The sequence below is a fragment of the Lactuca saligna genome, chromosome 4 (assembly GCF_052625555.1).
Source record: "Lactuca saligna cultivar CGN05327 chromosome 4, ASM5262555v1, whole genome shotgun sequence".
NCBI lineage: Eukaryota > Viridiplantae > Streptophyta > Magnoliopsida > Asterales > Asteraceae > Lactuca > Lactuca saligna.
This window is the reverse complement of record NC_136420.1, coordinates 338,234,341-338,248,461: the sequence shown is the minus strand read 5'-3', so window position 1 is coordinate 338,248,461 and position 14,121 is coordinate 338,234,341. Positions and strand designations below refer to the sequence as shown.

The 14,121-nt window shown below is 38.1% G+C and overlaps 2 protein-coding genes across 4 annotated transcripts; both read right to left on the bottom strand.

The window, feature by feature from the left end:
- Nucleotides 1-5,494: 5,494 nt before the first annotated feature.
- LOC145044260 (putative metal-nicotianamine transporter YSL6) lies at nt 5,495-8,486 on the bottom strand. The gene is made up of 7 exons (XM_078993140.1): nt 7,849-8,486; nt 7,607-7,779; nt 7,427-7,524; nt 7,221-7,358; nt 6,960-7,149; nt 6,664-6,805; nt 5,495-6,562 (listed from the first exon to the last, which is right to left on the bottom strand). Exons 1-7 carry the CDS (start codon nt 8,204-8,206, stop codon nt 5,628-5,630), a joined length of 2,034 nt encoding a protein of 677 aa, XP_078849266.1. The 5' UTR covers nt 8,207-8,486; the 3' UTR covers nt 5,495-5,627.
- A 1,170-nt stretch (nt 8,487-9,656) lies between these two features.
- Nucleotides 9,657-10,675, bottom strand: LOC145044258 (small ribosomal subunit protein eS28x). 3 transcript variants are annotated; one of them, XM_078993138.1, is made up of 3 exons: nt 10,399-10,446; nt 10,150-10,250; nt 9,657-9,997 (listed from the first exon to the last, which is right to left on the bottom strand). In XM_078993138.1, the coding sequence occupies exon 3, from the start codon at nt 9,980-9,982 to the stop codon at nt 9,785-9,787; it is 198 nt and encodes a 65-aa protein (XP_078849264.1). In that variant the 5' UTR covers nt 9,983-9,997; nt 10,150-10,250; nt 10,399-10,446; the 3' UTR covers nt 9,657-9,784. The 3 variants fall into 3 exon arrangements, with proteins under 3 accessions (XP_078849264.1, XP_078849263.1, XP_078849265.1); XM_078993137.1 differs by lacking the exons at nt 10,150-10,250; nt 10,399-10,446 and adding an exon at nt 10,562-10,675; XM_078993139.1 differs by lacking the exon at nt 10,150-10,250 and having other exon boundaries at nt 10,399-10,423.
- Between the last annotated feature and the right edge of the window lie 3,446 nt (nt 10,676-14,121).

Genomic DNA, 14,121 nt, shown 5'->3' with positions numbered 1-14,121 from the left:
CTTTATTGTTGCACAATAAACCCTAGGGCATCCTCTCTCTTGATATCTCCTAAAGTGTTAATCCTAAAATACTCAAATTTAAACCAAAAAGTTTGAAAATTAGCAGTACTGTTCTGACTTCTATTGACTTGATATGTTGTACAGAATGGAAATTTCAGGTTGTCATAGATTCCATGGTGATCTAGGGTTCATTTGTAACACCCGATTCTTTAGGTAAATTCCTTCCCTTTTTGTTTTAAGTATTATGTGATAAAAGTATATCACCGCATTGCGTAGATAGCCTCTACGCATTGCATAGAAGGGAAAGTGTTGATTAGGCCTGAATGGTCTACGTAGGACATAGATCTTAAGTACGCATGGCATACGTACCCAGATTTTAAACCCTAAATTTGGGGTTTTGAGCCCTATTGTAACACTCTAAATCAGGTAAACCTTTTTAACCCTTTTTAAATGGCCTAGTCGACAAAAATGGTCCCTTTGTGTACGTTGGGCGTACCTAAGGGTACTCTTAGCGTACTATGGTGGAAGGATCGCGGAGGAGTATTGTGTACGCAGGGCATACATATAGGTACGCGAGACGTACGCGACAGAGGACCGAAACCCTAATTTTCAGACTTGACACCTATTTCAGCATCCTTAAGTCTTTGGGACTGAACCCTAATCCGCCTCTTGAGCCTCATTTTGTCCCTTTACCTCAGTGTTCCTTTGAGATTGTGATTTTGGAACATAGAAGTATGTTAGTGGCCATTTTGGAGCCTAATTGAGAAGAAGAAGTTAGTGAGCAAGCTTGGAGTGGCATTCTGTTCCAAGAAGTGGCATCTAGATCACCTTGAAGAGCTTTTGGAGGTATAAAGTCTTGATCTTTCCATCTTATTCATTAGATCTAGCTAGGGTTTTCCATATTGTCCCTTTAGTTGGTTTTAGGACCTTCTCTTGAGAGTTGAGAAACTCCAGAGACAAAAATGGTTAGATCTGAGCTTTGTGAGCATGCGAGATGCATAAAGGTGCTAGCTTGAAGGTATCTAGACTTCATGCATGAGTTTGAAGCTTTATATGAAGTCCTAATGTAAAGAATGAAGTTTTGAAGTCGCATATAGCATGCAAGGGCATAAAGCTTTATATAACCCATCAAGATAGCCCAAACAGACAAGGGGACTCGGCGAGTCCAAAGGGGGGACTCGACGAGTTGAATCGATTTGTCCTGATTCTGTACCAGGTGGAACTCGATGAGTCTATGAAAGGAATCGACGAGTCGACTCGGTTAATCACGAGTCTGAATAGCATAGGAACTCGACGTGTTAGGAGGTAACTAAAAGAGTTGGGTCAACTGGAAGTTGACCTTAACTTTGACTTTGACTAGAGCGTTAACTTTAACCAGGGGTAAAATGGTCATTTTACCCTTAGAACGATTTTCAATTTTTGACTAAGTATTATTGTGAAATTAATAGCTCGGGGAGTCGAGTGATCAGCAATTCGGGGATCTTCCAGCTAGCAGTGAGAGGTTATTCGTTGGATTCTATAGTCAGCTTGTGAGGTGAGTTTTCTCTAGTAGGATTGGGTCGAAGGCACCAATGTCAGCTCGTTTATGTATGTTAGTGTATAGCGAATTTAAATCCAATATCGGGGTTAACCCGATGTAGTTTATATGTTTCTGGATTTCGTCCAATGTCAGGCGAGGCCCAAGGAAGGTTATTACGTATGTTCCCGAACTATGGTTCAATGTCGGGTGGTACCCGAGGAAGGAATGCATGTTTAGTTATACTTGTTGTCTTTGTGATGCTTGTATACGCTTGGTAGGGAGGTGAATGTGGGTGGGGGACCGTATCACATCACTAGTTGAGTGTGGACGGGGTTCCATATCTCATTATTAGCCGATTAGGGGTAGGGCCCAAGACAGGCAGGGCCTTGAGACTAGCAGTTATAGTGTTTTGTTTGTCTGTTATGTACTAGCTTGATTATATGTTATTGACTTTATGTGTATAGCGGGCGGGGCCCAAAGACAGGCGAGGCCTAGTAGAAACAGATATGTATATCGAGCGAGACTCGATGCCAGGCGGGGTCTGATGCCAGATTCGTCCGATGTTGGGTGGGGCCCGATGTAGCGGGCTAGGCCCAATGTTTGTAGTGTGTGAGTATGTGTATGGTATGTGGTAGTTTGGGGAGACTAACTGAGCTTTGTGTTTATGGTTTTTAGTTTTGGTTTCAGGTACTTCCAGTAACAAGGGGAAGAGCTCGGGATGACTACATGGTACACACCACAGTTTTCAGCCTGGGATGTTTTAGACTCTAATATTTGACACATAGTTTTGGTATAGCATTTTGATATGATGTTTGAGATACATGACTTGTAGTTTTATTATGTTGTTTGATGAATTATGGGTTTTTCTTAAATGATTTAAAACGAAATTTTTGTACTAAAATTTTTGGATGTTACACTTAAAGCTCAAAGATGCTCTAAAAATGGATTAGGGTTTTAAAGGGTTGAATATGAGGCTGGAGGCATCTAATGAATGAAAAAGGAGCCTTGAGAGTTGAGGATGTATAAATAGTTCAAAAACCCTAAATATTAGGGTTTTGGGTCTAGGCCATGTACACTTCGTTATGCCCAGCGTACGAAAGCAATTCCCAAAAATTACGAAAATGCCATGCGGGACCAAAAAATATCAACAAGATTTACTTGTGAAGAATCTCCAAATCAACCAAATTGTTTGTTATCTAGTCGAAAAAAATAGAGTTACGTGAGGTGAAATTAATTTGAACACCTGATGATAACGAGTAGTAGAAGTTGTAATATGAGCAAATAAAATGTACTCTTGGTCTGATTCCACATATTTCTTTCTCTCCTTAATGGGTATTTGTTGAATCTGAGTTTTTGCTAGTGGAATTTAGATTGATTTCTACTAAAAGTACGTTATCAAAGAAAACCCACAATTCAATGGGATTTGGTAGGGTAAATAAATAATGTTTGGAGTAAATTACATGAATGGTCAATGTGGTTTGGGGGAATTTGCGTGTTTGATCTCTAACTTATTTTTTTAACTCGGACGTCCCTACTGTTACTTTTATTGCTCGTTTGGTCCCTACCACCCTTAAAAAGACTATTTTGGCATGCCTAATATTTTTGTATCTGTATATTATCATGTATGATATTATAATTAAAAATATACTAGGTGTGAGACCCATGTATTATATGGGTTTAATTTAAAAAAATATGAAATTTTAACAATTTGAAAAGTTTGAATTTATAAGAGAAATGAGAAAAATTTTGAATTATTAAAATTATTGAAACTTTAATATATTGAATACATTACATATATAAACTCTTTCTAATAAATACTTTACATATATATTACCTTACACATTAAATATGTAATTTTAATTTAATAAAATGAAAAATACAATAAAATGACAAGTGGAAAATAGATAATTTAAAAATTTTAGAAAATACCAAGTATCAAAATAAAGGAGAAGAGGACATATGAAAAAAAAAATGTCTTCATTTTATTACAGTAGATATGATTAGATATATGGGCTTACCTTCGTCCCTTCTATCGCCCCCGGCGTTTGTTGCCACCGATGTCCGACACTATCACCCTTCACCCTCATCTATCCCTCCCCTCCTTACAAAATTTGAACCCTAGTTGACTTCAGTCTTCAAAATCATGCGTTGATGTTCCTCCCATGTGATTTACGAACCCTCCCATTCCTCCGTTGGTGTTCCCCTTCCACACCTTCCAATCCCCTCCCTCTCGTGTGATACTGATAAAGAGGTCGATTTATGCATGATACCTATCCAATTTTGAAGGTGAGAAATTGATTTTTGGATTCATCCTGCTAAGCTAGTGTTTTAGGTATCTAATTTCTCTAATGATAAGTATCTGAGCAGCTCTTTGTTTGTAAATTAGATCCCCATGCATGCTTACACTTTTCTTTCTGTCAAATTCGATTGGTTTGGATGGATATAGGATTTCATCCCCCTTTTGATCATATTTGCTACCTAAATGTGATCAGGTTTTGTCGATGTTGCAGCCCAACACCCCTCGATGGTGGAGATGGTGTTATAGATGGGCAATGATTGTGAGGGTGTGTCGATGTAGGGTAGCAAGGGAAGTATTTTATTAAACAATTTTTTGAATAAATTAATAATATAAATAATTAAAAATAATAATTATTAAGTGCAAAATAATGAATGTTCGAGGATATGAAATCGTTTCTTCCTTAAAATTCCACTGCCACTGCTTATGAGGTTGGGAAGACCGTTTCTACCTCGCACATAAAGATAAAGAGATTGAGTGTGCAAGGAAGTTAGGAAGACCAATGAGTTATATGTAACTATTTCTTCCTTACACATTCCACATCACTGCGTATGTGGCTACATTTGCACATGTGGCAAATTAAACCAGTTAATTTAAGTTCTGGTGACTAAAATGGCAGGTCTCTTCATGTGGTAAATTAAACTGGTTAATTTAGGTTTTGGTGACTAAAATGGCAGGTCTCTTCATGTGGTAAATTAAACTGGTTAATTTAGGTTTTGGTGACTAAAATGGTAGGTCATTTCCTACCTTATGCCCTCCATAAAGCAACAAAAAAAAATGTTTAGGAACTAATTAGAACAATTATGGAAACATTGTAGGCCTTTTTTCCCAAATTCTTATTCTTATATTGAAATAAATTAGAATGAAAAAAAATTAGCAGAATTATCGGTACTTTGACATTTTTGTTATATGAATTCATACAAACTATTACATCAAAATTCACAAACATGGATATCATATCTAAAGAGTGTTTTACTAAAAGGTAACAATTACGAAAAATATTTACTATAATAAACTACTTTTAAGATTATTTCCCATTTAATTGTACTTTTATTTTTAAAATTTTTTTAAATAAAATAAAAGAAATCATGTTAATTGTGTTTTCACGTTCACATTACTTGCAAAACCATTTGGCAACCCTTAGCACCACTGCTGGGCCTGAGTGCGCATACACCTATGGAACCTACCACAGCCACCTTTGCCAAGCTTCAACGATTGAAGTCTACTGGTTTTTAGGTTTTTTCGTAACAAGCATTGCCGGTAACACCTAGTCTACCTGTTGTGTTGTGCAGTGACATCGTCAACTTGAAAAAATTGTTGAAATTCTCCTCCCCAAACCACACTGTACATCCGCCGTGCCACCGACGAACCCATTGATCACAACCCTTGGTATCGTCTGTTAAACAACCCCTCCCCCTCCAAATTTCCAAGTTATAAGACACTGATTAGTGATTAAATGTTTGGCACATGATCTATGAACGTTGTGCATTTCCAACAATTTCCTTTTCGATTTCCAAATTGTTTGGTTGTATTCATATTCCAATGAGCAAACCAAACTCACGGTAGGAAGAATCTGTCAATATATTCAAATCGTGTTTGGTTGTTTTCATTTGCTGGCAGTTTATGTTTGTTTTTTTAATGAGAAACTATCTTGTTGGTTATCATTTTCCGGCGAAAAATGCGAGAAAAAAGAGCAGTGGGGAATTGATTTCATTTATTTTTGTACAAAAACTCCATATCTAAAATGCTGTTTCTTTTCTAGTATAAAGTAATACTAGCAAACAGTTTGGCTACTTGGTGGGTGCTGCTGACTCAACCGGTAACGGAAGGCCCAAAGTACATGCAGATGGGGGGATCGATCCTGAAAATGGAGAGTATTGCGGATGGTATCGTCCATATCCCATCCCCACAAATCAACCCTGAAGCAACCGCTCCTGCATAATCTTCAGACTCTTTTTTATTCAATCGCTCCCACACAAACAAAATCACAGTCCCAACAAACATGTCGATTGCAAAATAAGCTCCGATATAGAACGGCACCGCCATCGCCATCGGAATAGGAATGAACCGGGAGATCTTCGAAGGAGACCAGTCCCGTAGCACGTTCAAAACCAACGCCGCCACAAAGAACCCACAACATAACGCCAAACAATGATTCGGAAGCTGAGAGAAACCCTCCACTCCGAGAATCGCCATCTCCCTGTATATAACTGCATACGGTGCCTTGTACGGACTATCCGGTGTCCCGATCTCAAAGGCGGTCCAAAACATCCAGAATGTGAGCGGTGCAATGATGCAGCCCATGGCGGTTCCGACTAGTTGACTCACGAACATCGATTTGGCTGATGATAATGTCAGGTAACCGGTTTTGAAATCCTGCATCAGATCGGCGGCGGTTGAGACGATCGACATCATAACACCACATGCTGCTAACCCTGCTAATACCCCTCCATTGCTTCCGACTAACGAAGAGATGATGAAGAGACCGATTTTTCCGTACGTTGAAGCTAAACTCCAGTCTGTGAGACCGGTTCCGTAGGAGTTGCAGAAAGCTAGGGCAGGGGCGATTATGTATGAACACAGCACCAGGTACCATTTGAGGGGTGGGAATATAAGCGGCATTGTAGCTGTTGATATTGCAGCCAACCCTACATACCCACACCCTGCAAACCATGTTGGTATTCCGTCTTTCAGAAAAACTTCATCCCTCTTCTGTTGCTCTAGTTGTGACTTGGAGATCTCAGACTCTATATATTATAGGAGGAGAGAAATCAAATCAAATCAAATCAAATCAGGCAGTCATATTGTTATGTTATATAACATCAACTACAAGTTAAATTTTACCTACCTGGTAACTCTTTTCTTACATTCACAGGGAGATCTTGTTTGGTTTTGGTAGTGTTGTTCCACACAGCGTTAATGGAGATCAATATTATCTTCACCAAATTGTAAAGCCCATCTCCAAGAATAAGGGAAATAGCTATGAACACCTGGTACAAATAATATTAACATTGCTAGAACAAAATGAGTCAAGCATCATAACTCAAATGCACATTGCAGTAAATAGCAACCTACTTTACTACTTTATTTTTCACCAATTAATTAAAAAAAAAAAAAGGAACCTATGTTATGCATATTGTATACCTTGTATCCATAGAGACCTTTGAAGTCATTGCTGTCTAGATCAGCTGGATACCAATCACCTGCACGAGTGGAAATGTAGGGCCAAAGAAAGCCCCAGGATACAATGGCGCCAAACAGAACAGAGCAGTTGACTATGTGTGGGCAAATAAGACCACATCCAATATAAGTAGGACTGAAGTCAAAGTAAAACCTGCATAATTAAACATAGCAAGTCTCAAGTTCATACTTGTAATGCTTAAAAAGCAAAAAGAAGAAGCTTACGTATTCTTGAACAGTGTCAACCCAAGACTTGGAAAATTATCAAATCCACATGAATCACCAATACCACCAAAGAACCATTTAAAGCAACTCCAGACAAAGCTTATGCTTAGATACTTTCCAAGACAGCTTACCTGTTTCCTGTAAAAAAAAAAAACAAAGAAATAAAATAAACATAAGCAGTTTTGAGAAATTGGTCGGTCGGTTACCTTGCAAGGTCAGCACCAGTAGTAGTGTGGAAACTGTTGATTAACATGGCAGTGGCAGTTCCACTTGGGTATGTAAGCTTATAATCCATAACCATAACCTAAAATCACACATAAATGGAGTGTGGTGAATAACAACATTAAAAAATGAGGCAAGTTGAAGAAACAGCATATAGTTATTACCTTACGAAGAGGAACAAGACTGAAAAGGCCGAGAAAACTGACAACAAAAAGAAAGCCAGTCATCCACAACAATCCTGGATTCTTAACGTCTTCAGCCCGATTACCAGGGTAATCCGAACCGATTAAGTTGTATGTTCTCTCGTCCATAGACAGCAAATAGGATCCAAATCCACCTGCAGATAATTACAAATAAGCTTTGGAAAGGGGATTTGCTTGCGATTGAAGAGGAAAGAAAAAATTACCGCTAAAAGCGAGGCCATAGCAAGCAACAACGCAAGTCTGAATGACGGTGTTCTCTTGCCGGGTGAAAGGGCGAACAGAGAATCCGAAATTTTCTAGAAAAGTAGTCCATGATTTGACGAAGAAAAAACCGAGTAAGCCAGCAGCGACGTTTAAGGAAGGGATGATTCCGACAGTGAGATTGAGCTTGTGCGTAATGATGCAAAAAAGCGTCCCCAACAAAGCACTCACGACCAAACCCCTCAAAGTGATTTGATCTTTCCATTCTGGTATGGTTTCTGTTTCTGTAGTGGAATTGGATGATTCGTGGAGCAATGGTTCCGATATATCCAGTGTTGGTGTCGTGGATTCCTTTCCCATTTTGAAGGATGGAGATCGAGATTAGATTAGATGAGTAGAGATTGTTGAAGTGGATAAACAAACACCAAGATTTTAAGTTATCGGTGAGTGGGGAGACTCCAAGAAAAGAGTAGTTGGCATAGACGGGATGGAAACCCACACGCCATTATCTACGGCTACACTATTCGAGGTCGGAGATTCCCAAACGTGGCAGAATCACCTATATCCACTCTTCAATTCTGATTCCGCAAGAGGGGGCTTGTTAATAACTAAAAACATGAGATAATAATGGAAATATGAAATAACGTAAAATATTTTCTATGTAATGTATAAACTATAAAGGTATCTTGGAATTAAAGAGACATGTTTTGATAAATATTAAAACTTTACATGAGGAAAATAAGAAAACGAAGAAAGACCAAATTTTGTGGTTTCATGCCATCACATATTCAACCAATTTCAGATTTTTTTTTCAAGCTACTTTATTGTTGGATTAGGTCCAATTCTTGAGTCCTACTTTGTATTTTCTTAATATTTTCATTTTTTATATAAAATACATTTGTTTTTTCTTTTTTAAAAAGTTAATATGATACATAGGTATATAACGATTTAATATTATTTTTTACATAAACATGTATTAATAAATACTTAAATTGAATGTCATAAATAAGTATAATAAGAGTATTTGTGAAAGAAAAAAAAGTTCCAATTACTTATATGTTGTGATAATACTTTTTTGAAGACAAAATATTTTTTTTAAATATATTTTATTACTAATGTTAAAGAGTCCGGTAAGGTTTCTACCTATGAAAAAGATATGTCACGTAAGCAATACCATGTAAGCATTCCTCTTTCTTAACAGGAATTTTTACCTATGATAGGGATGTGGTAAATTTTTTTACCTATGAATTTAAAAAATAAAAAATAAATAAATGTTTGCAACCAACCAATCATCAGCCACAATGGAAACAACTTTTATTTACCACCGGTGGAAGTAAACCGGCGTCTTAATACCACAGGCAAAAATAAAGGTGATGGGTGGGGTTATCACCGGTAAAACTTGACAAATCAAATTACCGTCCGTAATATATTTACCATACCTTGCAGTCTAAACCCTTTAAAAACAATAGATAATCAAAGCTATGTATGTCTAAAACTTTTTTTTCTCATTATGTGCTTTTAGGCTCCATATCATGACATAACATGACACAGGTGCCGATAAACCAACAATGGTGAAAGATGTTTATAATGTGATATTATGTAAGTAGCTTTTGCAATAACTAAAGGCTAACGAAACACACACACACAATAACTAAATCCAAGACTTAGCTTTTAGCTTAAAAACATAAAAGAGTTTAGAAAACATGGAACGTCTAAGCTATGCCTATGCACACACATGACACAACCAAGCACCAATAAGTTTGGATCAAGATATTAGAGCAAAAGCCCAAAGTTAAGTTGCTATGAAGAATTTAAGACTAACAAGTCTGACATTGAATCAATAAGCAACTCTCAAGTAAGTCTGAAGTAGAAGATCCAGCAAAATTGGAAAAGGTTTACACGACTGACATATGACTAATGACTTGAATGGTTAACTAATCAACGGAGCCTCCTGGCCTCCCTCTCAGACTCGAGCAAAGTAAGAACATCACCCTCTCTCACTGGTCCCTTGACGTTTCTCATGATAAATCGATTCTGATCATCCAAAAACTTCACTCTCACTTGTGTCACCTGCCCTCTTGAACCAGTCCTACCCATCACTTTAACCACCACTGCATGCTTGATTTGCGACTCCATCTTTCAAATTTCAACCTAAAAACATCATCAAAGGTCCCTTTATTAGATTTAGCATCTACCAATCCAATATACACCAAATGGACAAACTGACTAACTTGTGTGATTATAGAGACAAGAATAATGTATTTGACATGATGGTAATAACAAGTTATAATATGGATATGTACGTCTGAGGTACATGCAACTGGTACAGATTTGGAAAACTGTTGTTAATCTACTTGTGAGCGACTCTATCAACAATTCAATTCCCCACTGTATCCGAGAGATACTGTATTGTACGATGAAACCAAAGGGGCTTGTTATTAGCAACACGATCGAAATCAAATTGTATCTGAAGGTGCTGATTTAACATGACAATAACAGAGAGGATATCAAATCCCACACTAAAAATCGAAAAGCTAAATGAATAAACAAACCAGGTGCGATTATGCAGTAATAAACGTTCATTGAAACACCAATAATCCCTAAAAAACATCAACTACCAATTTATCAGACTACGTTGATTCAATTATCATAGTTATCATAACCAGCTAAGGGATCACAACAGATCAAAGAGATGATGGTGATTAGGGGAACTACCTCGCGCAAAGGGAACTCTATGATGGTGGAAACTGCAACTAGCAAATGCAAAAGACAGAAACCCTAGAAAAGGGTAGTATATAAACGGTGATACGTGGATGCTGTTGGGCTTAGATGATCGGTTTGTCCCATCTTTAAAGCCCAATTTCTGATACACATGTTGATGCTCACATAGTCGCCTACATTACGTTACACTTAGGCTTTTAGTTTTTTTTTTTAAATTAAGGAAATGGATAAAAAATTTGACCGAAAAAAGGGATGGGAATGAAAATATTCATTATACCGTGTTTTCGAGTTTGAATGAAATGAGAGGAAAATTTTAAGTTTTTGTGTTCTCGAATTATGAGGAAAAATAAAATAAAACTTGAAATTTTCTTTCCCTTCACTTTCTTTCTAAATCCGTCCAATTTGGGAGGAAAATTTGGAAGAAAAATATGATTCTAAAATCTTTCCCCTCCCTTCACTTTCCTTCAATTAATGAAACTCGGGAACACGATTTTCCTTCGACACCCTTCATTTTCCCTCCGTATCCTCCCATTTCCCTCCTTAAGTAGAACTCGGGAATAAGGCGTTAAACTCTCGCATTTCCTGTGTTAATTAGGTTTTCAACTTTTGCCCTTTTTTTAATTGTGCATGCTTAGGTATTCTTTCAAGAAAAACACGTGCAGATGGCTTTTTAAATTTCAACTGTACTCCACCTCCAACGCCACAGTTTATCAGTTTGGTACGGTCCGAGAGTGTCACACCCCAAAACCAAGAACGGCGGAATACGTTCTGGGGTGAAGGACGTCATGTACATTATCATAACAATTGCATAATAATAAAAACAAATGACAACAACCATTGCATTAATATAGTATTTGTAAATACAAACGTGTTCTGTACAGTTAAATAGACACCAAAAGTATAACAAAAAAAAAGATGGGTCTTATATATGCTCCATCTTCTCAAAAGCTGCACCAGTACCTGTCTATCTTTGACTTGATGATACAAGTTATTTTGAAAACGAGTATCAGCATAAAGCTGGTGAGTTCATAAGATTTTAGTGTCATTTCTTGTATAAAAGTGTTTACAATCATGTAATATAAAAGATGAAATAAATGTTGAGAGCAGTAGATGTAACGCCCGGGTTTTCAGGGCTAAGCATTTTGTCAATGTAATAGTCTAGGTCAACTATTGTAACTCTTTTTGAAGTAATAAATATGAAATATTTGAGTATTATGTGAATCATGTGTTTATGTGTTTATTATTTAATTATTAATAAAGAATAAAAATGAGCGTCAAAATTAAAGTGTGAGATAATCCCGATATCTCTACATAAAGTTGTAGAATATGTCTCGAGGTTTCCGTACATATAAAGAATGCCGAAATCCGAGCTATAACGAAGAAGTTATGGCCCGCCGAAGTTTTACGGCAAAACCGGCACGGCACCGAAAGACATAAAATGGTAAATTTACGATAGAAGACTTTTTAGCCTTAGAAATCTAAACAAAAGTTGTAGAATATGTTAAACTAAGGACATCGATAAAAAGAACGCCCAAATCCGACTTCGTATGAAGAAGTTACGCTTTCTCGAAGTTTCGGACTAGCAATGTACTGCCCGAAATTCGAATGTTTGATCGAGTGGTTTTTAGCCGACACGACCTGAATGAAAATCGAAGATCTCGTTGAGAGTAGCGTAACGAGAAAAAGATGGGCAAAAACGGATGTCGGATGAAGAAGTTACGAGGATTTAACGGATCAATCGTGTCCCGGTCCATTAATAATATAAAATTTAAAATCGAGCCAAAATTAGCTGACGAAGTCTAAACGAAAGTTGTAGGATACGTTCCCACCTTCGCGTGGATATAAAGAACGTCAAAAACGGAGCTCGTATGTGAAAGTTACGAATTTTTGAAGTTTGAACTCGAAAATGCGAAACTGATGCGAAATCGGGTGACGTGGCGCGATCAGAGCCGTCGCTTGCGGCCCACGGTCTCGCTCGGATATGCGACACGTCGCTCCTCGCTACGCCCAGCGTCCGGCTTCGTGCGCCCCGCGTCCGCTCGCTCTCGGTCCAGAAGGCGCCACGCCGCTTCGCCCTACGCCCCGCGTACGAGGTCCGGGTACGCCCCGCGTACCTTCGCTTCCCCTCCGTCCGGTGCGAGACAGCTGGCTGCGAGCTGGCGCCCTTATCCGAGGGAACGCCCCGCGTAGCTGCTGAACGCCCCGCGTACTGCCGAGGCCTCGCGCCTATATAAGGGGGCCGAAGGTGCCCTCATTTTTCACACTATTTCTCATTCTCTCTCTAAAATCTTTCTCTCTCTACAACCCCAAACCACCCCTAAGCCCTAGTTGAACCCCTAGCACCCTAAGGAAGCCCCGAGGCTCCCGGAGTCCCGAGAAAAAGGAGTTTTTCGGTTTCGAAACGCTGCTCCAATTGAGTCCCGGTTTTCGATAAAATTCGCTGTAAGTATGCTACGCTTACGCAATTTTTAATATAGCTTCCAAATAATTATAGGAATGTTATTAGGTCCTTAAAATAATTATTTGGGCTATTATTATGAGTTATATTGAGCATTATTAACGCTTAATAATAGTCAGAGTAATTAATTTATCGCGGTTATCATTAAACTAAACCCTAGTGATATCGATACTAGGTTTTATCGAAGGAATATCATTTTAAGAGTATCGAAGCGCTGTCCGAGTGCTGAGTCACCACCTAATCAGGTGAGTGCATAGTTACCTTCAACTTACACATAGATATGAAGTATTTTACGTGCTATGTGTGCATATTATCTGAATACTTGCTATCTATGCTAGATGAACGTTGTTATACATGTTTTCAATGATTTAAACTGTATATGTATTTTATATCTACGGAAATGTTGGGGTAAAACATGGGTAGATGTAATAGGTGATGTGTGATAAAATGATGAGAGGCCTCGATGTTGTTGTTGTTGATCTAGTCATCTAGCGGAGTATAGATGACGACCACGGACTCTTCTAGACAGTCCAGTGGAACACTAGCAGGCTCGCAACCTGTAGGTGTTGTGAACGATGTGTTCACCGGTGTACTCCATCCCCCACATGGTTGCCTATTAGGACATTTATTGCTGAGGAATCCCCTTAGCAGTAGTGTCCGTCCCGATGATGATCCTTAGGCTAGGTCCCTTATGATAGGTGTTTAGGGACGTAAAGTGAGGATAACGGGAACGGGTAATCGGGTTATTGTTGATTGATGAAATTAATAAACTTATTTATTGTGGGTTGAAAACCCTATGTGCTCACCAGGCTCCCAAGCCTGACCCACTCAGTTTTATGTATTACGGGAAGTGGCGCATGAGCATAGGTGTGATGTTTTGGACGAGGGTTTACGGATATATGCCTGTAGATATGAAATAATGTAGTAAGGCTTATATTGTACTGTTTATACTTTTGATCTGTACGAACATGACATCCCAAGTCTTTTAATGAAATACATTTCTATGGAAATGCTTTTGATAAATCTTTATCATATTATTGTTTTGGGACAAATTCCGCAATTCTTTTATTAAAAGATAACTCTGATTTTGAAATAA

Excerpts from the sequence above, each read along its gene's own strand:
- LOC145044260 (XM_078993140.1), bottom strand. The coding sequence starts at position 8,206 with ATGGGAAAGGAATCCACGACACCAACACTGGATATATCGGAACCATTG. Across the intron at positions 7,359-7,426 it reads ACTGGTGCTGACCTTGCAAG|GAAACAGGTAAGCTGTCTTG; the intron begins GTAACCGACCGA and ends TTTTTTTTACAG. Across the intron at positions 7,150-7,220 it reads TTGACACTGTTCAAGAATAC|GTTTTACTTTGACTTCAGTC; the intron begins GTAAGCTTCTTC and ends TTAATTATGCAG.
- LOC145044258 (XM_078993137.1), bottom strand. The coding sequence starts at position 9,982 with ATGGAGTCGCAAATCAAGCATGCAGTGGTGGTTAAAGTGATGGGTAGG.